We start from the raw sequence: 16152 nt of genomic DNA, 5'->3' as shown, positions 1-16152 counted from the left end.
GCACCTGCTAGCTGTGTGACTTTGGGTGAATTACCTAACTTCTCTTTGCCATAATTTTTGTATGTCTCACAAATATGATTTGAGAATAAGAACAGTAGCTACCTCATTGATTAGCTTAAAATAAGTATTAAGTAGATTAGTATTTGTGAAGTGCTTAAAACCTTGTCTGGGAACATAGTAAATATCTTATAAATGTTTGTGGGGAAAATTACTGTGCCCCAAGTTTATTTTCTTATGCATTGAATCAAGACAAAAACATTCTTTCCCTATTTATAATCTTGTATGTACATATGTGTACACTTGATTTAAAACTGTCTGGCCTGAGTGGTATTATACTGGGATGTTTTGGAAAGAACCCTTTGGAACCAGACTGCTGGGTTTACAGCACAGCTGTACTACTTACTTACTGTGTGACCTTTGACAAGTTATTTGACTTTGTGACTTCCCAGGTTCTTCATCTATAAAGAGGAACTGACAATCTAGCCCCTAAGGTTGCTGCCAGGAGTAAGAGACCATCCACAGAAGATGCTTCGGGCTCAAGTAATAATAACTATTATCATTCTTACTGTTCAGAATTCAGACAATGTCCTTCCCGCAGTCTTCCCTGTCTACTGAAAGGCAATCCCACCTCTTCTTTTATGTGAATGACTTGCTTTAAATCGTCATTTCAGTTCTCTGTGCCAAATCAACCACATAGGGGCTCAGATAAAGAACAGTACTCCTGAGGAGGCAGTCATTGTGAGGCACAGGGGTGGACTGAGACCGCCCCACTGTGCTCTCTCTCCAGCCTCCCTCTCAAGACTTAGCAAAGTCACTAGAATTGTCCTTTTGCCTGGCAGGTCTTCACATCCCTGTGGATAATTCTGAAGTGTCACAATACAAGCCTGACAGCCAGAGTCCGTTTTGCAGTACAGCTGTCTCCAGCAAGAGGGTCACATCTATTGCCTTCCCGTTCTTCTGCAGGGAGGAAACTGGGACTAAGCTTGCTGTCCTGTATGATGAGGGCTTTGTCTGATGTATCACTTGTAAATACTGTGGTACCATTAAAGAGCTCATTAGCTTGAAGGGGCTTTCAACTTGAGTCTTCGAGTTCTTAAGGACCTTTGGCAAAGCTGTTCTGAAAAACAGAAATCTCAGATTCCTGGGTGTGAAGACATGCTGCAGTTTTTCTGTAATTCTCCCCTCTTCTCCCACAGCACGTTGTCTCCTGTAGCACTTAGCACAGCTTTTAAAAATGAATAATGGAGCGGTATTATGGAATATCAATCTCTCTTTTGACCATAAGCTCCTCAAGGGCAGGAGACCTGCCTTATTCATCTTTGTAGCCCCCGTAAGTACCTGGCACACATCTCAATCAATGTCTGTGGCCTGGAAACTGGGTGAATTTATACCTCGGGTTACAGTGCGGGAGCTCAGAATGGGACTACAGCTGAAGGTGAGTGGGAATCATTTATGTCGCGCGCAGCACTAGCTTCCGAGCAGTCGCCCCGCAGGCTGCATTCTCCAGCCCCAGGGAGGCTGTTCCTTCTCTTCGTTCCGCCTGGGGAAAAGGAAGCACACGACCTGCATCTTGCTAGTTTGCTCTGCTCGGCTAGGGGACGGTAAACAGCACACGTGAACTCTTCATCCTCTGCTTTGCTTAGGTTGAGACAGACAATGGCTAGGGCTGTTCTAATTTAGCTCGCTCCTAATTAAACATGAGGGGACAAATCGTTATTTTCCTCGCTTTCAAAATGTGCAAGCCTTTGACTTAATTTTTTCGGTTATAAACAGAAATAAAGACATAAAACAGTCCTTGGAAAATTCTCCATATATCCAAGTCAAGCACTGTGCTGATACTGGTCATAGGCAAACAAGAGCGGTAATCCTGCTTCCAGTTACCTTTGGGGAAACTGAGGCTCAAGGAGTTTAAACACAAAATAAGGGACTGGCGATCCCGTTTGGACCCACTAACCATCCCACGAACTTTCCCTCTTTTCTCTCAGTACATTGGTGGGTCGTGTGTGCGTGGCTGTGCGGATTTTCCTTTTTCCCTATAAAGCCTCCCCCCACCCCTTCTTCGGCTCAGTTTCCTCTATTCCACTTTTTCCAAAGTCCCGTTCTCCAAGGTCTCACCACCCCCTCAGTCGTCGTCCCCCTCTGGCGTCCCGAGGACAGCCAGACCCTCCTCCGCTAAGTTCTGAGTCCAGCCCTGGGCTCTGATTCGGGCTCCAATCCCACCCTCCAGGGACCGGCGCCCGGTCCCTGTTAGCAGCGCTCCAGCAGGACCCGGTGGCCCGCGCCTCGGCCCCGCCTCCCTACCTGACGCCCGGGCGGCCGGGGCGCCGCGGCCTCCGCCCACCGGCGCGCCTGCCCTGCCATTGGCTCCCCGAGCTGTCCGTCTGCTCGGCTCCGTCCCCGAGGCAGGTTTTGCCTGAGAAGCCGCAGTCCCGCGGCTCGGGCGCAGCGCGGGAGCACGGTGGAGCGCAGAGCGCACAGGGGAGCGGGAATGTCCCCGAGCACGGGAGTCCCCGCCGGCTGCTGGGCCCGGCCGGCTGCTAACTTGGCGGTGGGCTCTTGTGGCCCTGTCGCGGCCATGTAGTCGCCGGCGGCGCTCCCCGAGCCCGGGAGCGGCGGTTCAACCGAGCAGCAGCCTGGCAACCCGCGACTTTCCCCGGAGGCACTGAGTGCGCGCCGCGCGCCGCTGTCCTCCAGGCAGCACTTTGGGAAGGAGAGGAAAATGGGGGAGAAAGTTTCGGAGGCGCCGGAGCCGGTGCCCCAGAGCTCCAATGGCCACGGCGCCCGGACTCTCGCCCCTGCGGCGGCCGCCGTGTCTTCGCTGGGCGCTTCCTCGGCTGAGTCCTCCTCGGGCTCAGAAACTCTGTCGGAGGAAGGAGAGCCCGGCGGCTTCTCCTGCAGGTCGCAGCCGCCGCCACCGCCGGGCGGCGCCCCAGGTGCCAGGCTGCCTACCGCGTGGGCTCCCGCGCGCATGGTGCTGGAGCGTGGAGTCCCTATGCTGCCGCTGCCGCCCCCCGGAGGAGCCGCGCCGGCCGCGCCCCGGGACAGCAGCGCGTCCCAGGAGGAGCAGGACGAGGAGGTGGGCCCCGCCTTTTCCCACCTCGCCCCCTCGAGGTCCAGGCTGCCGGGCGACCCCGGCTCCCCATCCCGTGCGCGGGCGGTGGGCAGGGGCGAGCTCGGCTTGGAGAGGGGGAGGGACCCAGGCGTTCTGCCCCGAGCCCAGGGTAATGACAGTTGGCATCCTCCCTGTATTTCATTGATTTCCCGGTGGCTGTTACCTCCGCGCGCGTGTATCTCCATGTGCTGCCTGATGGTGTCCATTTAAAACATCAAAGCAAACTCCTTAATGTCTGTATCTGCTTGGGTCAGTGAATGGATGCGATCTGGGCACCTGGCTTGTCCCCATAACTATGATGTGATTCTCTGAAGTGGGCGATGCTGACCATCGGAGCGCTTGGGTGGAGCGGGAGAGTTGGTGCGTTTGGGGCGTGTGGTGCGGGTGGGAGCCGTAGCCGCGGAGTTGCACTGCAGGGTTTCAGAGGCGCCAGCCGCCTGGGATCGCCCGGGGTGGCTTTGGCCTGCCGCTACAGCACCCACCCTTCGGGAGAGGAGGACGCCCCGCGCTCCACCCGCGGCGTAGGCGTCCGCGCCTGTAGCTCCCATTCGTTTTGGTTTTAACCTGGTCCAAATGAGTGCTGTCACCAAACCGAATAGGGAATGCCTTACCACCTTGTTCAGAGGACTTTGTTAAGAGTCCTGAAAAGAGACGCATCCAAGAACTTGTGGGTCGCTTCCTGACACACAGAGCTTTGGCGTCCTCATGACTGCTGTCTTTGGTTTTTTTGTTTTTTGTTTTCCCCCTCCACTTTGGAGGACAGTGAAAGAAGATTGTTTGCTTTGGACGTTTCTTGTGTGGAAGTCATCTTGATCAAGCAGGGCCATAAGTTAAACATTACCCTAACATAGTTTCCTTGTGAAATTAATTCCCCAGTGCCAGAGTGGTATTTTCCTCACCTCCGATGAGGTTGGCTTTAGTAAATAATTGCCGTTGTCCCTAGAAGAAAGGAGCAGAGGCCGGTGTCCTGGCAGCAAAGGCTGAATTTAGCACCAACTAAGTGGAGCCAAGTCCTAGCCTGGCAGAGATGGACGGAACCTTAGTGGTTGACTAAGCCTCTCCCTGGCAGTAGCCATGACCCATTCCTGAAGGACCCAGGGATTGCAGGGATTCCAGACAGGTGTCTGGAGGCCTGCTTTCTAGAACTGTCTCTGTTATGAGTTGGGAGACCTTGAGTATATGTTTGAGTATCTGAGGTTCAGTTCTATGATCTATAAAGAGAGGAATTTTAAGGTAAAGTTTATTTCCACACTAATAATCCTGTTTTTGATCAGGAATTTTGAATGGATCCAAAGTTCTGGATTGACCCTAGTGCAGGATGCCAGGAGTTGGTTGAGTTCCACACCATGCACAGAACTGTGTTCTGTAATGTAGCAGCATCCCTCACTGGTTACATCTCCCTTTATGATACCAGGCATGTGTCAGGTGTTCATACTGTGACTTTTGGAGATGAGTAGACTCCCTGGGAAGCTGGGAGTATATCCTAACTTAATTGTTTACCATTAGGTCCTAACTTAGTACTGTCATGAGGTGAGAAGATATTTGCCATGTGCTTTCTGTTTAGGTAGGAGGGTGCACTGTGTAGTAAGTGACTTGATCTTGCGGTTCAGCTGTAAGGGAGGGGATCTGGGAATGTCTCACTTTTGATCCCCATTTTGCGGCTGATTTCTTGGCTCACCTCAGGGTGATGGTTGTTTCACTTTCTCAGAAGTGGATATAATGATAGCTTATTTCCCAGGCCAAGCGGTGAGGATTGGCTGATTGAAACACATTTTGTTTCACCGCGGAATGACTAACATTGGTCTCACTATTTGTGAAATCTCAGCATTGGATGTAAACACATACAGTATTGCAGTGCATTGTATTTCTTAACCTGTGGCAGACGATGGTGACAATTGTCTAGGAGTGAAATCTTTCACTTGCCCTGAGAATTTTGAAGCAAAACTAAAGCTATGTAGTTCTGTGCCCTTTCCACATCCTCCCCCAGCAGCAGAGAAGTAGAAGTCTTGGTGAGGGGAGCAGAAGTCAAGTGTGCATTTTCTGGTTCTAATGTGGTGATGGTGCAGTGCTGTGGTTCTTAAACTTTTGTGGAATTGTGTGTCTCTGAGAAGTTAATGAAAACTCTCTTGCCCCGCTTCTTAGAACAGACATTTGAAATGCTCATTCCAGAGGGTTCAGGAATGCCAGATTACAAACACTCACTTTAGAAAGAACTCGAGTTTCACGTCTACCACCTTGACTAGTGTGTGCTCATAGACCATTCAACTTCTGTAAGCCTCAGTTTTATCACCTTTTAGATGGGAATGATAGCAATCGAGTCATTAAGACATCATTAAAAATACCATCTAATTTAATCCTAGCATTGTAGCTAATATGTGGCATTGACATTAGTAAACATTAATTTCTCAAGTTCATTTCTGATAAAATCGTGTGGAATATAGGTACAGGTCGGGCAGGTAGGTTATTTTATTAACACATAACTTATGCTATCTACTATCTACTTTCAGCGAATCTGAGGCCGTGTCTATTCAGTTTATCCCCGTTTTATTAGTATAAGCTAGGAAACAGTTTTTATTCATCTCAGGGCATAGAGTATGGCAAGGCACTGTGAGAGTAGTGTTATGCAGCAGCAAGGTAGTCAGTAGAAAACATTGCAATGCTGAGGTGCAGCTCATAAAATGGAAAGAAGTTTATTTTGATTTTAAAGTTATCTCTCGCTTGAGAAATTCATTTTCTGTTTTTATACAGCAATATATTGCATCAAGTTTTAACAAGCCACAAAACTCAGGTTTCTAGTACATTATTGAGCCCTGATTTTGGACAACCACCTTGTTAAAGATCTAGTGATACCACAGTTTTTGACCTGTTTCATATTTGATCTTACTGTCAATATTTGTATAAACTTACAAAGTCTCATACACTTAAGTCAGCCCCATAGGCTTTGGATGTTTTAAGAACTATAGTTTCCCATGGCAGTGATGGTAGTTTTTAAAAATTTGAATTCAGTTTAATATTTTTGTGGTGTGGGGATTGAACCTAGGGCCTTAAGGCATGCTAGGAAAGTGCTGTAATGCTAAGCTAACACTTTTTTACTTAATATCAAACACATGAGAGTTAGAGAGTTAGTGGGTGACTTTTTGTTTTTTTGTTGTTTTTGAAGCTTCATCTGCCTCCGATTTGTCCCCATGCTTATGAGGTCTGTGTGTGTTAAGAGGCAGCACCCTGCATTTCTGAGTTAAGACATTTACATTGGGGGATGTTTCCCTGACAGCATTTCTGAGATTTGCCTTTAGGCATTGTGCCTTGTCCCTTCCCTAAAGCATCTGTGATGACTCCAATAAAGTACTCAAGTGTCAACAGTGTACCTGGGTGTTAACAGGTAAATTCACTGGGAGCAGGAATTTTGTCTCTGTATGCCTGGCACCTGCCTCTAGTACATCAGCAGAAACTTAGTAAATATATGTTGAATGAATTAGGGGGAAAAAAAAGACACTGCTGAAAATAGTTGTCTATTTGATTGAAAGGTGACTGTGTGTATTCATTTATTTTGTCTGGTGTGAATTATGTTGCTCAAATCACTGGATTTCTCTCCCAGCAAGGAAAATCTGTGGCTCACAGCAGAAATGTTATCAAGAGTTTTTCTTGGTAAATTTGAACAAAGTCAAATCATGGAAGATTCACTCAGAATGTCTTTGAAGAGACTGATGTGTTGACTGTTTTACTAAGTCTGCTTTTCACTGTGTGTGAGAGAACTTGAAACTTTGGGAGATTCTTAGGATGGCAGCAAAGGGCTTAGAAGTGAGAAGGCTTTTCAACAGAGTGTACATAACATATTTACCCTCGGCTGCTCTAAAGGGACCTATTTTATTGGCCCAAGTTGGGAAACAGTTTCTCTCATTAACAACAGGGACAATTATGGGATGTCTTTAAACTATTCTATTAAATGGTACAGGAGTAAGAGGACTGCCTTAGTATTATTTGGGGGATGCTTGTGTTTGGGAGTTCCCCACATATAGATGAGTTTCTGGTTTTAATTGTTTAAGAGAATAAAAAGCAGACAGCTTTTGATTGAATATATATTTTATTAATCATGGCAGCCACATAACTTGACAAGAGAAGTGCAGGAATCTTGGCATATTTATTGTTTAGTCTACTTTTGGACTACTTCAGTAAAAGCCAGAAGGTCAGAAGATCAGTTAATCTACCCATACTTGTATCATTCAACTCTGAGGAGTCATCCTGTGAGCCCATGGAGCTTCTCATTTCCTGGGGGAACTAGACACTAAACAGGATTATCAATTAACTGGTGTCAAAGGTGACAACTCAGAGAGCAGGATGCAAGAGAGTGGGTAACCACACTGCAAAATTCCATGAGCGTGGAAGCTAAGGACTGCCTGGCTGGGGAAGGGATGTTTGGCCTGAGACCTAAAAGATGTGCAGGAGTAAGGTGGGGGAAGGGAATAGAAGGAAAGGGATGGATTGAGGCAGGTTGCCTTGAAGCCAGAGGGCACATGGTGGGTCATGGTTCTGAGAGGAAGCCGGCTCGCTTGGTGTGGAGAAGTGAAGAGCAGATATCATGTGATGTTTGAGAGAGAGGAAGAGGGAGAGAGAGAGAGAGAAAGAGAAAGAGAGACACCATTGCTGGGTCCTGTAGAGCCCTTTGAGCATCATTCTGAGGACAGTGCAAGCCATTGAAGGATTCGAGGCAAGAAATGAGTGGCTGGTCAGATTTGTATTTTGGGGAGGCCGGTTAACATGAAGCCCACCTCTTAGGAACTACCCACTGGTATAACCTGTTTAAATGTTCCAGAGTTGGCCTGAGAAGATGGTATCTTAGTAAGTGTGGTATTCACCCCAGGTGAATACTTTTGAGCTATAATAGGGAAAGAATTTAGATCTATTCCAGAGAACATCTTAGTGTGCATAGAATTTCCTTGAAAGACAACCTTTATTGACATGAATGGAGAATGAGATGGGGACCTTGCAAATGCTCATTTCCACAGTAAGTTGAAGGGACGTGTTTACCCTGAGTGAGCTTCAGGGTTTGTAGTCTGAGATTGTGCCCACTGTGGACAGGCAGGGTGGCATTCATGCAACTAACACACTTACCAGAGTCTGGATTGTTCATTTGGATTTTTTCCCAGAGGGGGAAGGCTCAGCATTTACCCTTTCCACCTCTTGTCTGAGTTATTCCAGGAAATGCCAATTATTTATACCTCACCAATGTTTTTGAGTAGGTGACAGAGGCTCTCCATTTACTTAGACTCAGTGGATGTAGTATGTGAGTTCATTTAGTCTCCTTTTTCAGTCTCACCCTGTGGAGAAGGGCGTGGAAATGGGGTGCAAAGATGATAGACTGGAGAAATAATCTTTGTAGAACTTGTATGACAACTAGAAGGCCTGGCCCTTAGAGAAAGTTGAGTAGAGGGTGTGTGTATGCATATACACACACACATTTCTTAGAAGAGATGATTGTTTTTAGACGAAAGGCACCCTCTGTCACTTCAGATTACATTCTATGACTTTGCTGAGAAAGGACTTCAGAGCAGATGGTCAGTACAAGGTCTGTATTGCATGGGTGCAGGGTCTGATCACTTATAGGCCTGATGACTATGGGTAGGCTATTAATACTGAGACTGCTTGCTCATCTGTAAAGTGGACATACCAGTTTATTGTAGAAGTCATTGTGAGAATTAATGAAATGCTTTATGGAGAGTCTCCAGCATGATGCCTGGCATATAGAAAGCATTCCCTAGTGCGGAAGGTTTGTACCACCACCACCATAGCCAGGAATAAGCAGGGGCCTAGATGTCCTTTCCCTGATGGGTTTTGCCACCAGCACGTTTACCAGTTCTGCTGCTAGTTCTGGCAGACCTTTTCATTCATGAGTAGGTAGATATGTAACATAGTTTTCACTTTCAGTTGCATGGACGGCATCTTTTAAAGCTTTATGGTGTATGATTCATTAGCCATTTTTTTGCATCACTTAGCTCACAGGTTCTTACTTTCTTTTATATGCCCCATATTTTTTCTGTGGTTTCCTATGTGCAAGTGTTAGTTTAGGCTAAAGCATAACATAAAATAGAAGATGAAGCAGAGAGCTGTTACTCCAGCAGCTGTAGGCCTTGTTTGTCTCCCTGTCTTTGCATTCTCTCACCTGGCTCAGAATTCCTGGAAAGGTCTGGACAGTCGTCACCTGTCCCACCAGACTTCGGAGAGAAATTCAAGCCCTAAAAGCAAAATGTAGGTTCAGGACTGTGGTCAGTAATACATACACATACAGTGATGTCACATTAAAGTGTAGAACTTGTGTGAATCCTGGTGGCTTCTCCAATTTCACTTAATGCAAAGCATCCCCTGCTTATTTAATCATCTGAATTCATAACTAGACACGTGGCTAGGAGATAGCTTGTAAATTTGTATCCTAGGCCTGCACTCTTTTGCTAGTCCATCAATTCCCCTCTCAGACACAGTCGATATAATTTTGATTATGGTAGTTACTTCCACTGAACCTTCCAACCCAAATGCTTTGTGATGATATTGGGGGCTGGGGGAAGGTGGGACTGTAGGAGGGAAGATAGAGATTCTGGCAAATTGTGCTTCTTTTCTTAACTAATTTCATAGGCTATCATGTGGAAAATGAAATTTGAATTTTAATGTTCTGGACTTTGTAATTTAGCAGTGCTTTGGGTGGAAAGAAAGCTCCCAAGTGGACCCAATTTCTTTTGGGTGGGTGAGTGTATATTAAGAAACTCCCATCAGATGTGGGCCTCTGCCTTAGAACTTGATCAGCACTTTTATAATCAGCTGAGAAGTTAAGTGTGTCATTCCTTCCTGGCTGATGATTTTGAGCCTTTCTATGTCTAAAAATACCTTTGTATCTTGGACTTCCAGTCTTAACATTTGGCTTTTCAGGTGTTTCTTTATGTAGAAATAGATGGGACTTCTGCCATGTAGAAAGGGCCCTGCACTTCATCAGTGGTAGGGAAAGCTAAATTGGGGTTAGAATTGGTGTTTTCAGTCTTGTGCTGCCGTACACCATAATAAGGACATATTCACAAGAGCCACACATTTAAACTTATGTTTTAGGGCAGTCCTAGCCAGCCAACCTACATTAAGGTATTACAATGGAATGTAATTGTGAGGAAATCCATTCTGTGTATAAAGATTAAACGATCAGTTTCGCAACTAAGTTCTTTATGGGTAAGTTGAGTCCATAGAAATGTGCCTACTTCCTACACACACAACACAAACTCATGAAACTTACCTTTTTGCTTACCTAATTTTAGATGGAGTGGCTTACTTAAATAATCTGAGCCTTCACTTAGGTTTCTTGTTTTAACAGCAGCTCTGAGGTTACTCAGATGCAGCCAAGAAAAGGAGGGAAAAAGTGCTCCAGAGGAAAGGTCACCTCAGATGCTGGAGTCTTGAGAAAGAAACAGGGAAAGGCCTTACTTTTAGGAGGACTTCACACACCCCAAATGAGTCCAGTGCATACCAGGAGAACCCAAGGAGATGCCAGCCTTCCTGGCCTTGTGGCTCTTATCAGAATAGTAAGTCAAAGCTCCCTGTTCAGTCAGAGTGGGCTTGGCTTAAGCACTGAGCTCGAACATGTGGGAGCAAATACTTGTCACATAAGAAAAGACCGTCTTCTATTTGCCCTACATTATGGTACTTTGAATTATTTATCTGCTGTTTGAAAAGTTGCCTTGGTAAACTTTATTTAATATGCCATTTTATTTCCTTGAAAATTCTTGATTATTTGCTTAGCAGGCACTGACCAAGTTATCCTACTAGGATACCCTGTTTCCTTGTTGGTTGGGGAGGGGGACAGTCCCAAAAGTGCCTGTAAGCCCTTTTAGAACTAATTTTAATTCGTGATCCTCTACTTAGAGGACAAAAGATAAAGTGGAAATTACAACTTTGAACACTCTTGACTTTCTTCATAAAAGTGTCATTTTGGTTTTCAAGACTTTTGCTTTAGAAATTGAAGCCATTTCTACTGATGATAAGAGTTTTACAGTCAGAGTAAGGCCAGTGGTAGAGTTATGCCTGTGGGTAACAATATGGTAATTTTGTAACCTCTAAAATTATACTCTTTTATGTTCCTTTAAAATTATTTCTGAATTATCACTTTCTGTGTATTTGGTTACCGTCACTCCTTTTTCTAATTCTTTCTTGCTTCTTTACAGCAGCTCTCCCCCCCTTCCTATCTATAGCTTGGTCATCAAAATTTTAAAAAGAACATGACAAAAAAAAGGAAAATAATGACAAACCACATTAGAAGAGTGTAGTAAAACCTTTGTTAGAATATTTGTGAGATAAGCCCTCTTTGGTTACTGAATTTTTTGAGTCATTAAAGATTAATTTGAAAGCTCTTTTTGTTTTTGCCTTGTGTAGCTTACCTTTTTTTTTTTTCTTTCTATAATGCCATGGTGCGTTTTCCTGCCTTATTATTCTGTGCTGAACAAGCTATTTTTTTTTTTAATGATTGGACATTTTCTAGTACTTTGGGGCTCTCACTCAAGATATCAATCATCTTCAAGAAGTATTGAAGATGTGAAAAGTGTGTAAGAGGTAAGAGTGAGAATAAAATTGTGTATGCTGCTAATAAAAGTAGATACCTTGATTTCTTCTTTCTAACTTTAAAAGTTGTAGATAACAAACATCAGCTCTGCTTTCTGGGGGTTGTACTGTATTATCTTTGTTCTTATTTTGTATTTATTGCTAATATTAAAGAGTACTTTTAGTCAGCATAGTCCTGTCCGTTGTTTTCTCATTCCTACTTTGCACACATTTCTTTTTGTTGCGTAGATAAGGGCTTACATCTCTCTCCCTCTAGACTCTGAGCCCTTCAGACAGGAGCAATGTCATACCAACTCAAATCCCCGCAAGGGAGAATACATGGCATGTTATGGATAATGATAACAATACATTGCATGAAATTGCCATGGAGGCATAGTGTGTGAAGACATCACTCTCCATATTTTGCATGTATTTATTACTTTAATTCTCCCAAGTCGTTTTGGCATGCAATTGATAATTCAGTTTGTCCACACTGCCACTTGCTATAGCAAATAAATGGCAGAGTTCTGTCTCTCACCTCCCAGTCCCTTCAAAGGAGAGTAACTGCAGATGGCAAGCTGAGTTCTGTGCTTCTCTTGATGCTGGGTCACCCTGTGGTGTTGTCTTGCCCATTCAAGTCCTCAGGCTTCTGCACATTTTTTGAAATACTGAGATTCTTTGAATTCTCTCTTTGAGCATGGAGCTTCAGTTTTAGACTATGTCTTCTCACAGAGACTGGCTGGGCCTGCAGGGACTGTGGGTGGAGAACATGACCCCTAACAATGCAGGGCAGCTGTAGGGTCTAGTGTTGGTGTCTTCCCTGTGTGAGGCTGGCCTGTCATTGAGACAGTGCTGTGGTGTGGCTGTCTGTTGAGATATCTTTACAGTAATGTATGTTAACACTAGGGGTTTTGTTCCTGGTTGAACCTTGAAGGGTAGTGTTTGCTGCTAGCTCCTGGAAGCTCTGGCAGCAAATTGGATCTTTCTCCCTTGGATTTTCCCTGCAGATCCTGGGACCAGTGGCAGAATTCACAGGCTCCAAGCAGAAAAGCTTCAGTGTGGAATTTGCTTGCTGTCTAGAATTATTCTCCTTGGGCTACATGTCACAAGCCTGATACCCTATGTCCTAGAACAACTTGAGATTTTTAGAAATCACTCACTTAGTTAAAAGACTTGTGTGATCTCTACTCTTCAAGACAGTTAGGGTCCTTCTGTACTGCTTGGGACCTTAGCTGCCCAGCCCTTGAAGTCCACTAAAATTTTTTGCAAAGTCAAATCAGAATATATCAGATGTTGCCTTTCAATGTGCTGGTTCCCTCACCCCCGCTTTAAAAAAGCAACAAAACAGAAACTGGGGAACTGGCCTAAACAATCAGTAGGTTATTTCATAAGTTTGAAATTTAGTTGTTTGGAACTTGGAGTGTTCAGTACCACACAGACAGTCTAAACGGTGATCCAGATCAGCCTACAGAAGCCAAATGAACCCCCAGAATTGGATGCTCAAGCACTAGAAGTGGGGAAATTATGGCAGCAATGATGAGGACAGTAGAATTCTAGATCTGAAAGGTCAATGGCTGCTCTTAATCCTGTTTTCCCCAGAGAGGTCAAGTGACTAGGTCAGCGTGGGAACCCAGGCCCTGACTGTCAGCTGCTCCACAGCACGCGTGTTGATGCCTTTGGTTTCCCAACATCAGTCCAGTGAGTGCTGAGAGCAGGTCAGACTGCTCAGTAGCGTTGCGGGTGATGGGCAGCTTCTGGGGTGCATGACTACAGCACAGGTAACTCAACAGCCGTCGACCTGCATGAGCAGGCCCTGTCCTCCCAGGAACCAAATACTGTGTACACATGTATGTAAATGGAAAAATGAGACCCATTGAAACTATTCCAGGAATTGAGGGGGATAAAGGAGGGTGATGGAGGGGGTGAAGTCAACTAGGACATATTTGAGAAAAAAAAAAATAAGGAAGGGCCTTTATGTCAATAGTTTTTCTTTGTATAATGAAATTCCTTATACAACAAATGTTCTAATTTGTGTGCTCTCTCTCCCCCTCACCAGCATACATTAAATTCTCCTATACTTTTCCTTCTAGTTTCATTCACGTAGTAGGGTCAGTAGCTCCTATAGATGAGGCTTTAAATAACTGCCACATGTCCTCATTCCAGAGGGGACCTAACACTTAAATGTGCTTTTCAGGGACTCTTTGTGTCTGGAACCCACTCCTACAGTTTGCCAAGAATGGTTTCATCTTTCCAAACAGGATCCTTATGCTTATTCTGCAAGCTATTGACTTTCTCTCCTGCATCTCTGTCCTTCTCTCATAAGAAAGTTCCCACTGAGTTGAGTTGTGGAAGTAGTGTAATTTGTTCTTTTAGAGTGATGGCAAAGACTTCACTGAAATAGTTTGTAGCTACCTTCTAGTAATGGGGATGGTGCCATCAAGAGTCTCTCCTGGTGTCCCTTAAAGATCTCCTGTGGTGATTAACAGGCTAGTGAAACACAGATTTTCTCAAATGAAAAATACAGGTTTATCAAGTGACTTTATAACAATAGGCGTGAGTCCTGCTGAGAACCACCAGTGGGGGGCTCACTGTAGTCCTGAGAAACCTGTGATCAGGCACTGTCATGAATGGCTAAGATACCTTGTTACCTTTAAGAGCAACTAAAGATGGAAATTTAATTGCTGTTCTTTTTTTCCCCCCTGTGGGCTTGGATGAAAAGTGGCAGATTATATAAAATATTGCCACAAAGGTATAGTACTTATTGGACTTAAGTTTCAAAATCTTGTTTTCTAAACTTGTCATGTGTTAATTAATGACTCTTAGAGCTTTGCTCATGGGTATTGGGCAATCCAGATAATTTAAATTTTGAGGGATAGCTTTAAATTTGGTGTGGTTTAAAATAGCTGCTTACTTAGGGTATCCTAGAAAACAAGGGCTTGATTCAAGTGAGATTTTGTGTGTGTGTGGCTTATTTTAACTCAGACTCACAGGGGGCAGCACTGCCTGTGGGGGTGGTAAGTGGGCTGGGGCCAATCAACTTCCTGGGCTCAGGTTTCTTTTTTGTGGGACTCCTCTTTCTTCCCCTTGTCTGTTAGTTTGTACTTTTGAGGACAGAAAGGAAGGAAACAGTAGCCCTCGGTGAGTGAACAGAGGGTCTTCAGAGTTACTCCTTTTCACATAACAGATGCTGGTGAAGACCTCCTTAAAGGAGGTGTGTGTGTTGGGGGGGCTTCTTCTGGCTGCTGGGACCCTTCTTGCTGTGGGGGTAGAGCTAGTGTGAAAGCTCATATTGGTTTTCTTTGTCAGGAGGCGTTTATTGAACTTTGCTGCTTACAAAGCAAAGCACTGTAGAAGTTGATGAGAAAAGAAGGAAGAAAGATGCAAAAGAAAGAAAAGATCTGGTCAGCGCTTCAAGGAATCTATAGGAAGGTTAGAAAACAGCACACACGGAATTACTTGATCCCAGTGTACACAGTGCACAATTGAGAAGCGAAATGTGACTCAAACTGAAGATGGGCATGGGGAGGGAACCAACCATGGAATCATCAGCCTGACAGCATCGATTTAGCTTATCAGAGATGTTGACTAGGAACAAACCCCACCAAAATAGCACATAGCTGAATTCTAGTAATGAGGATGATACCATTGAGGCCTCTTTCACTAGAGATCGTGGGGAAGTCTCTATTTTTTTTCTATTAAAGTAATAACATTTAGAAGCATTACTAATCCACAGGTTGGTTTTTCCATTTTATGTCCATTACATATGCACATTTGACACTGCTGGTATAAAATTAACCACCAGCTTATTTATGGCTTCATAACTTTCTCATCAAGAGCATTGTGTATATGTTTTTAAAGATTTATGTTTCTCTAGGTAATTAAGCAGTGTTTATAATAACGCTTTTTTAGTCACTATCTTAAGGAACTTTTTGTTCTTGTTGGTTGTGGGGCCAAAGTTTAGGGAGAAAGTATGTTGGTTGAAATTTGCCAGGTGAATAAATTTTTAAATCTGATTGGGATCACATTTTCTTCTTTTGCTTTATAAAGACAACTTGCCCAGATTTTAGCAATGATGTTTTTGGCACAGTTAGAATTCTAAACACTACCTCCTTAGCTCAGTGTTTTTTTTTTTTTTTTTTTCCCACCCCTGCTCCCAGAGTGCACTTGGAAGTTTTTTTTCACACCCTAGCAGGAATCAGGCCTCAGTCAGGGTAGGGCTGATGGTGGGACCTGATGTTCCTGTGCTCCTGGTAGCTGTTGGCCCGGGAGCTTTCTGAGACCTCTGAGTCCCAGGAACTTGTTCAAGTTTCTAGTAGCCACAGACCTCCCGTCATCTTTTTATCTGGCGGTTTTTCCAGACCTCAGACCTGTAGCTAGTTCCCCACGTTTCCTAGTGAGGAGGGAAGTGAAACGTCGGGATAAACCTCATCTTTAAGAAACACTCTTGACGTCATCTGTCTCCTTCAGTATCTACA

At 44.5% G+C, this 16152-nt stretch overlaps 1 protein-coding gene across 7 annotated transcripts in view; it reads left to right on the top strand.

The window, feature by feature from the left end:
- The first annotated feature begins 2421 nt into the window (after positions 1–2421).
- Positions 2422–16152, top strand: part of Mast4 (microtubule associated serine/threonine kinase family member 4) — a 560147-nt gene continuing 546416 nt past the window's right edge. For all 7 annotated transcript variants that reach the window (XM_074077368.1, XM_074077366.1, XM_074077365.1 and 4 more), the window contains exon 1: positions 2422–3076. In XM_074077368.1, coding sequence (XP_073933469.1) covers positions 2720–3076 — 357 coding nt within the window. In that variant the 5' untranslated portion in view covers positions 2422–2719. The remainder of the gene's footprint in view (positions 3077–16152) is intronic.

This window comes from Castor canadensis, chromosome 6 (genome assembly GCF_047511655.1).
Source record: "Castor canadensis chromosome 6, mCasCan1.hap1v2, whole genome shotgun sequence".
Lineage (NCBI taxonomy): Eukaryota > Metazoa > Chordata > Mammalia > Rodentia > Castoridae > Castor > Castor canadensis.
Note: the sequence above shows the minus strand (reverse complement) of the source record. Positions and strands in the feature narration are given on the sequence as shown.